Here is a 9,225-nt window from a genome sequence, read left to right as displayed (position 1 = left end):
ACTTAAAATATCTATAGTGTATTTTATATGGGTTTATTAGGATTGTAAAGTCCACTAATACAGAGATTTGTCTGCCTCTGTTTCTTGAGTGCTGGGATTAAAGACATGGGCCACCACCACTGTCTGTCTTATAAATATTAACCTTAAAAAAAAAAAGTCCAGGAAGCAGATACCAGGCAGAGATTAGGATGGAGTCGTCTGACACCCAGGGAAGAGCAGTCCAGATGGGGATTATCATGTGCCAAGGCCCTGAGGTGAGGTGGTTAGGAAAGGGGTCCCTGCTAAACTAAAGTCAATGGAAAAGTCGATAGTACACAAAAGCAATTCAGGTCAGACCTGGAAAGCCAGATGTCGTGGTCCATGCCTGTAGTCCTAGCCCTGAGGAGGCTGGGGCAGTGGGATTGCTGGGAGTTTGAAGTCATCTAGGAATATCTCTATCTATCTATCTATTTATCTATCTATCTATCTATCTATATCTATATATATCTATATCTATAGATATATATCAGGGTTTAGAAAATAAGCACCTGGAGTGGCGGCACACACCTTTAGTCCCAGCACTTGGGAGGCAGAGGCAGGTGGATTTCTTAGTCCGAGGTCAGCCTGGTCTACAGAGTGAGTTCCAGGACAGCCAGGGCTACACAGAGAAACCCTGTCTTGAAAATAACAAAGTTGGCAGGGCGGTGGTGGCGCACACCTTTAATCCCAGCACTTGGGAGGCAGAGGCAGACGGATTTCTGAGTTTGAGGCCAGCCTGGTCTACAGAGTGAGTTCCAGGACAGCCAGGACTACACAGAGAAATCCTGTCTCGAAAAACAAAAAAAAACAAAAACAAAAAGTACTTATTTTATTGGGACGGTGATAGTGCATGCTTTTAAACCCAGCACTCTGGAGGCAGGTGGATCTCTGAGGTGGCCAGCCTGGTTTATGTATCAAGTTCTAAGACAGAGCTACACAAAGAAACCTTGTCTCTAGAACTAAGAACAAACCAAGAAAATTTTTTTATTTTGTGTATTAGTGCTTGCATGTATGCACCACATGTGTGCCTGGCACCCTTGGAGGCCACAGGAGGCCATCAGAGTCACTGGAGTTAGAGTTACAGATGGCTGTTGGTGCCATGTAGGTGCTGGGATTTAAACCTGGGCGAGTACCAAGTGCTCTTAACTTTGTTATTTTTTTATTTTTTATTTTTTTGGTTTTTCAAGACAGGGTTTTTCTGTGTAGTCCTGGCTATCCTGGAACTCACTCTGTAGACCAGGCTAGCTTCGAACTCTCAAACTCAGAAATCCGCCTGCCTCTGCCTCCCAAGTGCTGGGATTAAAGGCGTGCGCCACCACTGCCCTGCCAACTTTGTTATTTTCAAGATAGGGTTTCTCTGTGTAGCCCTGGCTGTCCTGGAACTCAAGTAAATCTTTAAAAAAATAAATCAGGGAAACTAGATGTAGTGGTGTAGCCTTTAATTCCAGCACTCAGGAGGCAGAGGGAGGTAGATCTTTGTGAGTTTGGGGCCAGCCTGGTCTACATAGTAAGCTCCAGGACAACCAGAGCTATATAGTGAAAACATTCTTGAAGGAACAAAAATAAATAAAATAAATTGCGGCTGGAGAGATGACTTGTCAGTCAAGGGCACTGTCTGCTTTTCCAGAGGACTTGGGTTTGATTCCAGCTCCAACATGACAGCTCACAATTGTGCATGTCTCCAGTTCCAGGAGATCCAACATCATCTGGCCTCAGAGAGAACCACGAAAGCAGTACACAGACACAACGTAGGCAAATGCTCATACACACATAGAATGATCCCAGCTGGAGCAGCATTTGGAAGGCAGAGGCAGGTGGATCTCTGATTCCCAGATTGAGTTTCAGGACAGCCAGAATACACAGAGAAACTCTTGTCTCAAAAAAACCAAAACGAAACCAAACAACCAACCCAACAAAATCAAAATAGTTATTTCCAAACTAAATAAAACACAAAAATAGTGCAAACAAGCCTGGAATTTCTGGGGTCTAGCACAGTGGCCTGGCTTAGTTAGCATCTGACAGGTCCTGGATTTCATCTCCAGCACCACACACACAGAACCTGGAGTTTGAGAAGCAAGGGGGAAACCATTGTTTTCTGGCTCCCTCATTAATGAGTGGACCTGGGGACAGAGCTCATTCCAAGTGCTTGTCTGGCACCCTAAAGGCTCTGATTGCCGGGCAGTGGTGGCGCACGCCTTTAATCCCAGCACTTGGGAGGCAGAGGCAGGCGGATTTCTGAGTTCGAGGCTAGCCTGGTCTACAGAGTGAGTTCCAGGACAGCCAGGGCTACACAGAGAAACCCTGTCTCAAAAAAAAAAAAAAAAAAAAAAAAAAAACCAAAGGCTCTGATCACCAGGCAGCATTTCTCTCTCACCAGTGAATAAAAGCAAGGGTCCTAGAGCATCATTTGTGGAGAGGGGTGGAGAATGACTAGAACATCATCCAGAAAGTCTGGGAGACCAGTTGTGGTGTTACCCACCTTAAGGCTACCACTAGGTAGGCAAGGGAGGTAAATGTGAGTTTGAAGAGAGCCTGCCTAGTCCATTTCAGGAGATAAAGGCCAGTCAGCTCTGCACAGTGGCGGTGGTGGTGGTGGGGACCAGCCTAGAAGAATTTCCAAATCATCTGGCTAAAGAAATACTTCAGTGTTAACCACTTATTGAATGCCTACTATAAACCAACTGTTTTAAAAGATGTAGTTTCATTTATTTTTGTTTTCATCCTCACAAGTTCATGAGGTAGGCAGTCACAATTCCACTGGAAGGGAAGAACACAAGGCACCGGACAGAAGACCCACAGAGGCCACAGGTCAGGTGATGGTGTTTGGGAAGCAAAGCCTCTTAAAGAAGCTAGGAGTAGGGGAGAAAAAGCAACAGCAGCTGGGAGAATATGGACCCCTAACACCACCAACCCCAGTGGGCGACTCCACTGGTCAAAGTGAGCAGGTCGGCTTTCTGCAGGCCTAGCAAGCTTGTGGTGGTCGCCAGCATGTCCAGTGCAGGATAGGGTGTCCATAAGGGGTCCTGGTCCCAGGGTCTCAGGCCGGACTCTCTTCCTCCTCTCCAATAGGGCTGGGCAGCCAGGGTGGCGCAGGAGCCCGGGGCCCCGGAATGGACACGGTGGTAAAAGGTTCAGGAGTTGGCCCCGGGATGGGGGCGGGTGGCTCAGGACATGCGGGAGGCTCCAGCTCAGGCTCCCGCAGGCTGGGGTCGAGCAATGGGTCTCCACAACCGCACTCGACGCTTCCGCCATCCCCCGCGCCTGCACAGCCACAGCTGGCTGCGGTGGAGGCCTCTGACACACAGCTGTTCTTCCGCCTTAACAGCGACAGGCGCCGCCCCAGCGGACCCACAGTACCCGCCCCTGCCGGCAGGAGGCGCTGCAGAAAGTCCCCGTGAGCCTCTCCCAGCGGGCCATCCACGCCGTCTAGCCGCTGGAACTGCATGTCCTCTTTAGCGAGCCTACGGATGGACAGGGGTCATCACTGAGGCCTAGCTCCTTTGTGGTGATGTATTATTTCATTTTAGTTTTCTACCCCACCTCCACCAGGGTTTGTTTGTGTAACCCTGGCTGTCCTAGAATTCGCTTTATAAACCAGACTGGCCTTGAACTTACTGAGATCTGCCTGCCTCTGCCTCCCGAGTCCTGACGTTAAATACGTGTGCCACCATCACTTGGCTTGTTTAGTTGTTGTTGTTTTATTTTTGAGTAGAGGAAAGGTAGATTAAGGAAAGAGAGGAACTCCCAGGAGTAGGAGAGGTTTCAAAGGAGGAGTGCTCCCTCTCCTCCCCCCCCACCTCTCTCTGTGTTGTTTCTTCTGACAAAGGCTCACTACTAAGTTTTACTGTTCTGAGATTCACTATATATAGTTCAGTCTGGCCTTTGTCAGCGAATCAACCTTCTGCCAAGGTCTGCCAATCAATCTCGGTCTGTTTAGCGGTGTTTGAGGTGGAAACTAGGACCTCTTCCATGATAGACAAGACCCTACTCTCATCGGGCTTTTCTCTTCTTAGTCCACGTAGCAGGATTCGAAGCACCTGAGATCCACTTAGCTCCAGCCACCCCTATATGTCACTCGGAAGGATCTAGGCATATCTTCTGGTGCTACAACCTCAATCATGGCCACATCTTGTCTCTAAAAGTCTTTAGATCCTCCCCCAATCTCCAACCGATGACCAGTTTCCGCCTCAGTCACAGTGACTTGATCTAGTTGCATAGCTGAACTCGATTCCCTCAGCTCCACCTCCCGAGTGTTAGTGTTCTTAGTGTGCTCCACCTTTCCAGGCAAAATTGCTCAGCTTGGTTACTGGAATCCCCTTTCCCCCCATTAACCCACAGACCATAGACCCTTCTTGGCCTGCAGAGCCACATCCACCCTGCAGAACCCTAAGCCACACCCACTCCGCTAACTCACGCTATATCAAAGGTAGAGCCCTGGAAGGAGGGTTGCTGAAGCAGGAAAGCGGTGGCCGCGGTGTAGGGCGCGCGAGCTTCCGCTGCATCCCAGTATAGATCTTTCTCCAGCATGGCCAAATCGTCATACATCTCATCTACAGCTAGCATGGACACCTGAGGATGCGGACAGACAGGGCAGGGTGGGTGGAGCCCTCACGGTGCGTGATCAAAGGGTGAAGGGTGTTTAGAGTGACGCCTAGGAGCGTCTGGGACCACCTTAGGAAACTCTTAAGTGTGTGCCCACCAGGAGGAGACGCTGACCTGGAAGTTGCGGTCAATAAGAAAGTTGGTCTCAAAGTCGTCGTCGTCCTCTCCGAAAGGGTTAATAAGCTGCTCTGCTACCTGAGTTCAGTGAAGAGAGGCAGGTGGAGCTTGGAGAATCTTTCAAATCTCACTCTTCCCTCCCTGCCTCAGGGCTCCACCCACCTTAAGCCAGCCAGCGTAGAAGAAGAACTGTAGTAAGGTGAAGATCGGTACACACAGGTCCAGCGTATGGTCTTTGTAGCCCTGTGCGGGGTCTAGGAATTGACGGCCGATGAGGCAAGCCAAGAAGTAGCTGTATACTGCGATAGTGACTACCTAAGGGCCAGGCAAATGGAAACCAGATCACTTCTAACCCTCTCCCCCCTCCCCGTGTGCCTTAGGGAGTCATGGAAAGATCAGGACTAGCATTGAATATCAGGATGATTGAGTTGTAATTGACTTTCAGTCCTTACATTAAAAAAAATATTAAGAAACTATCTCTCGCCGGGCAGTGGTGGTGCACACCTTTAATCCCAGCACTTGGGAGGCAGAGGGAGGTGGATTTCTGAGTTCGAGGCCAGCCTTGTCTACAGAGTGAGTTCCAGGACAGCCAGGGCTATACAGAGAAACCCTGTCTCGAAAAACAAACAAACAAACAAACAAACAAACTAACTAACTAACTAACGAAACTATCTCTCAGGCTGGAGAGATGGCTCAGTGGTTAAGAGCACTTACTGCTCTTCCAGAGGTCCTGAGTTCAATTCTCAGCAACTATCTATCTGTCGCAACTGTCTAACTATCTGTAAGGGGATCTGATGTCCTCTTCTGGTGTGTCTGAAGATAGCAACAGTGTGTGTGTATCTATGTATGTATAATCTTTTTTTTAAAAAGAGAAACTATCTCTCTATGTGACCTACTCTGGTTTCAAACTCTGGATTCTTTTACCTCAGTTTCTCGAATGCTGGGAGTTAGTACAGACATGAGTACCACTATGAACGACCTCCATTTTCCCTTACGAGGAATAGGGCCTCCTAGGCTGGCTATAAACGGAAGCACGAAGTTACCTGGGTGTAGACGAGGGGTATGCTAATCCAGTCGTAGTGAAACAGCATTCCACATTTGCTCCGAAACACATTCAGCTCCTATGGGTAGACGCAGGTCATGAAAGGGATTGAATGCTGAATGTGCGTGAAGACGAAGTGCAGGTGCCCCAGTGGAGATGGGGATCAAACATTATGAATTATGAACTAGGCGAGTGTATCCTGGAACTGCAGAGTATTTGGTGATGATGTACACCTGGGTGGGGTTACCATGCGCCACAGGGCTGCCCGCATGGAAATAAATGCACCTACCTGGTAAGAGTGTTTGGGAGGTGCGAGGTCCGCCACCCTCGAGCCACTCCAAAGTGCACAATTTCTGCTATTCTAACGATGACTTCCTCTTAGACTTACCTCTAGCAGCAACTTAAGGGCACTATTGTCGCGAATGCGCCCCTCTCGCCGCGCCTGCGCTGCCAGGCTCGAGAACCACACGCAGGGCACCCAGTACTTGTTGTAGGACGAGTTCAAGTTCTCAAACTTCTTGCGCTCCTCTCGGGTCATAAATCCTGGGAGGATGGGTGGGGAGGGGTGATCCAAGGTTACTCGCACAGCTCTCCCTGTCTGGCCCTGCCATCCTCTGGCCAGAGACTCACCAGCCTCGACCACGTGGTCTATGGTGGGGAACCGTTTGAAGACTGCTGTGCTAACAGAACGAAGGATCAGCACCGCGGAGAGCCCCGCATAGCGCATGAGTGTGCGCCGGTAGAGGCGGCCTCGATCGTCTCGCCCATGCACGGTGCCGGCCACTATGCACATGAGTGCGTCCGGCAGAGGCATGCATAGGTACTGGTTCCACCAGCGATGCACCACCAGAGTCACGTAGAAGCCTAGGGGCGAGCCGGAGATGGAAACTCAGCAAGAATTTGGGAGCCCAAACCGCGGAACTGGCATGATATAGGGTTTGCATCAAGGACACTTGGAAAAGGCTGGTCACTCTGACCACCCAGGCCATCTGGTCTGAGAATGTGGGGGTCCAGTCCTGAAGCCAAAGAGACTAGAGCAGGTTGAGGTACCCTGAGATGGGGAATTGTGACCCTAATACATAAGTGGAGATGCAGGGACCCCGAAGGGAACCCTAGGTAATCACTGGGCTTGGGCTATCTGGAGGATTGGAAACAAGGCGAGGACACTGGTGTTCGAAGGTGGAATGTACACCGAGGACATCTAGATAGATTTACCACAGTAGCCACATTTAGTCCCTGAACCAGGAACTTATCAATCTTACCAGTTTAAGCCTGACTGTGGTGGCGCACGCCTTTAATCTCAGCACTTGGAAGACAGAGGCAGGTGGATCTCTAAGTTTGAAGCCAGTCTGGTCTACATGATGAGATGATGAGGGAGAGAGAGAAAGAGAGAGAGAGAGAGAGAGAGAGAGAGAGAGAGAGAGAGAGAGAGAGGTGGGGGGTAGAGTGTTGGTCTAGTCCTCAGCCTGGTTTACATAGGGAGTTTCAGGCCAGCCAAGGCTACATAGTGAGAGACCTTGTCTCAAACAGAAAACAAACAGACAAAGACACAACCTCCCTAAAACAAAACATAACAAAAAAGCAAACCAACACAGAGAAAGAGTTTGGCCCTGTGTAAGAGGGAGAGCTGGGCAGCAGGCTGGTCATCCCATCCACGTGAGGCAAGGGATGTGGGGTTTCTGTGGGGCCTGGACCAGGCTGGATTTGCATGGAATACTATTTATTTCCTGGAGAGAGGGTGCTCAGGATGTGTGTGTGGAGGATAGTAACCTGACACAGACACAACTTGTGAGAAGTCTGTAGGTGAGGTGATGCTCCCAAGGGCACACCTCAGAGGGTATCTTAACCAAGAGACATCCAGTGTCTCAGGATGTAGGGTCATATTGCATATCTTCCAGGTGTGGATTCAGAAGTGGGGCACTCTGGAGAATTGAGTGATATATCTGTTTTAGAGGGGTAGGAATGGGAGTCTCCAAGAAGCGTGGATGGAAAACAGATTTCTCCCTTACATAGGAATAGGATTCACAGTGGGCATAACCTCACCAAGTACGAAAGAGACGGGGATGAGGCTGGCATACTGGTCGCAGTATATGACAAGCTTCTCAAAGTATCGCTTCTGCTCTTCTGCCAGTAAGAAGCTGCGGGGTAGGGAATGCAGTAGTACAGGTCTCCCCTCCACTCCCAGTCCCTTCCACAGGGCTCAGCTCCCCAGCCCGGACTCCAGCTCTTCTCACCGATAGGCGGCGCTTAGTGCCATGTAAAGTCCCAGGAAACACAGCAGCTCTCGCCACAGGAGCTTGTAGATGCTTCCGCGCCACAGCAGCAGCAGCTGAGAGAAGCCACCAAAGCGGGCATTCGCCACTCGGGCTGTGTAGGTGACGGTCATCGCTGCGCCTGGCCAGTGTGGCCAATAGAGAAGGGTTAGCCTGGGTCTGGGCCTGTGAGCAAAGGGAAAATGCTGGGAGGGGCTGATCCTGGAAATTTCAGTTGAAGGTGGAGGTGCCAGTGGACATCGCAGCAGGTGATTTTCAGTGCCTCAGGACCCTAAGCTTCGTAGCCCTAGGGCGGTCTCCACTCACGCCATGTTATCACCCCACCCACCCCTCAATCTCCCGGGCCCTGGCTCTTTCTCGAGTCTCCCAATCTTGCTGTCTTCCTCCTGTAGATTACTGGTCCAGACTACTGGACTTTACTTAGGTCTCTCACTTCCTAAAGCTTTGGCTGAATCTAGTCACTTTTGACTTCCCTTCCCCACACCCCTCCTATCCTTTTCACCTGTACAACAATCAATCTTCTTGACTTCCTGAGTCTTCAGTTTCTAATTCTCAGAGTTCAACATCTCCCACATACTTGTTCACTCTCCCAAGTTCGGTTTTCTCTCTATCCTCTCTTGAGACTACAGTCTGCCCCCACAGAACTACTAACCCCCTCATATTCAGAACTGCTCAGAATGATGTCTCTAAAGTTCCTGGTCCCCAGTCTGCCTCTTTTCCTCCCGATAGGAACCAGCTCACCCCAATTCCCACTTAATCCTCCAGTTCTGACACCTCCAGTCCTTCAGATCCTCCTTTAACTTTCTTCCTTTTTTGCTGCCCCTTCTAGCTCTCTACGCTGCCCCCCAGGAGTCCTGCCCAAAGCCCACCAGCCCAAGGACATTTATTCTCCCAGGCCTGGTCCTTCTCACCTGTGGCAGTACAGGGACACAAGGGACAGAGACTGAATGGGAGGGTGTCTTCAGTATTGGGTGGGGCTGAAGCCAGACTGTTTGGGAAGGAGCTGGGGAGTGGGCGTGGGCAGCCTCTCCCAAGTCCATCCCCTTTAGTTGAGTTACAGCCTTAGAACTTTGTTTGGAGAAGGTCTGCCAGTTTGTCTTCTGGGCAGGGGTGTGGGGCTGGGTGGGGTAGTGGTGTGTGTGTGTGTGTGTGTGTGTATGTGTGTGTGTGGTC

General features: G+C 50.2%; 1 protein-coding gene across 2 annotated transcripts; it reads right to left on the bottom strand.

Annotated features, from left to right (window-relative positions):
* Positions 1-2,716: 2,716 nt before the first annotated feature.
* Positions 2,717-8,989, bottom strand: Best2 (bestrophin 2). Of its 2 annotated transcripts, none has more exons than XM_028755548.1 (10): positions 8,854-8,918; positions 8,014-8,217; positions 7,823-7,917; positions 6,410-6,643; positions 6,168-6,322; positions 5,781-5,858; positions 4,900-5,052; positions 4,735-4,815; positions 4,433-4,587; positions 2,717-3,479 (listed from the first exon to the last, which is right to left on the bottom strand). In XM_028755548.1, the coding sequence occupies exons 2-10, from the start codon at positions 8,163-8,165 to the stop codon at positions 3,056-3,058; spliced, it is 1,527 nt and encodes a 508-aa protein (XP_028611381.1). In that variant the 5' UTR covers positions 8,166-8,217; positions 8,854-8,918; the 3' UTR covers positions 2,717-3,055. The 2 variants fall into 2 exon arrangements, with proteins under 2 accessions (XP_028611381.1, XP_028611380.1); XM_028755547.1 differs by lacking the exon at positions 8,854-8,918 and adding an exon at positions 8,964-8,989 and having other exon boundaries at positions 2,718-3,479.
* Positions 8,990-9,225: the final 236 nt, after the last annotated feature.

Source organism: Grammomys surdaster, unplaced genomic scaffold, assembly GCF_004785775.1.
Source record: "Grammomys surdaster isolate TR1022 unplaced genomic scaffold, NIH_TR_1.0 126063, whole genome shotgun sequence".
In the NCBI taxonomy this organism is placed as follows: Eukaryota; Metazoa; Chordata; class Mammalia; order Rodentia; family Muridae; genus Grammomys; species Grammomys surdaster.
This window is presented reverse-complemented; position numbering and strand designations above follow the sequence as displayed.

What these genes read in the sequence shown, in the direction of transcription:
- Best2 (XM_028755547.1), bottom strand. Translation starts at nt 8,165, where the DNA reads ATGACCGTCACCTACACAGCCCGAGTGGCGAATGCCCGCTTTGGTGGC. An exon ending in TACCCCTCGTCTACACCCAG is followed by an intron (nt 5,053 to 5,780) that starts GTAACTTCGTGC and finishes CCTGGCCCTTAG; the next exon opens with GTAGTCACTATCGCAGTATA. An exon ending in TCTACGCTGGCTGGCTTAAG is followed by an intron (nt 4,816 to 4,899) that starts GTGGGTGGAGCC and finishes CACTGAACTCAG; the next exon opens with GTAGCAGAGCAGCTTATTAA.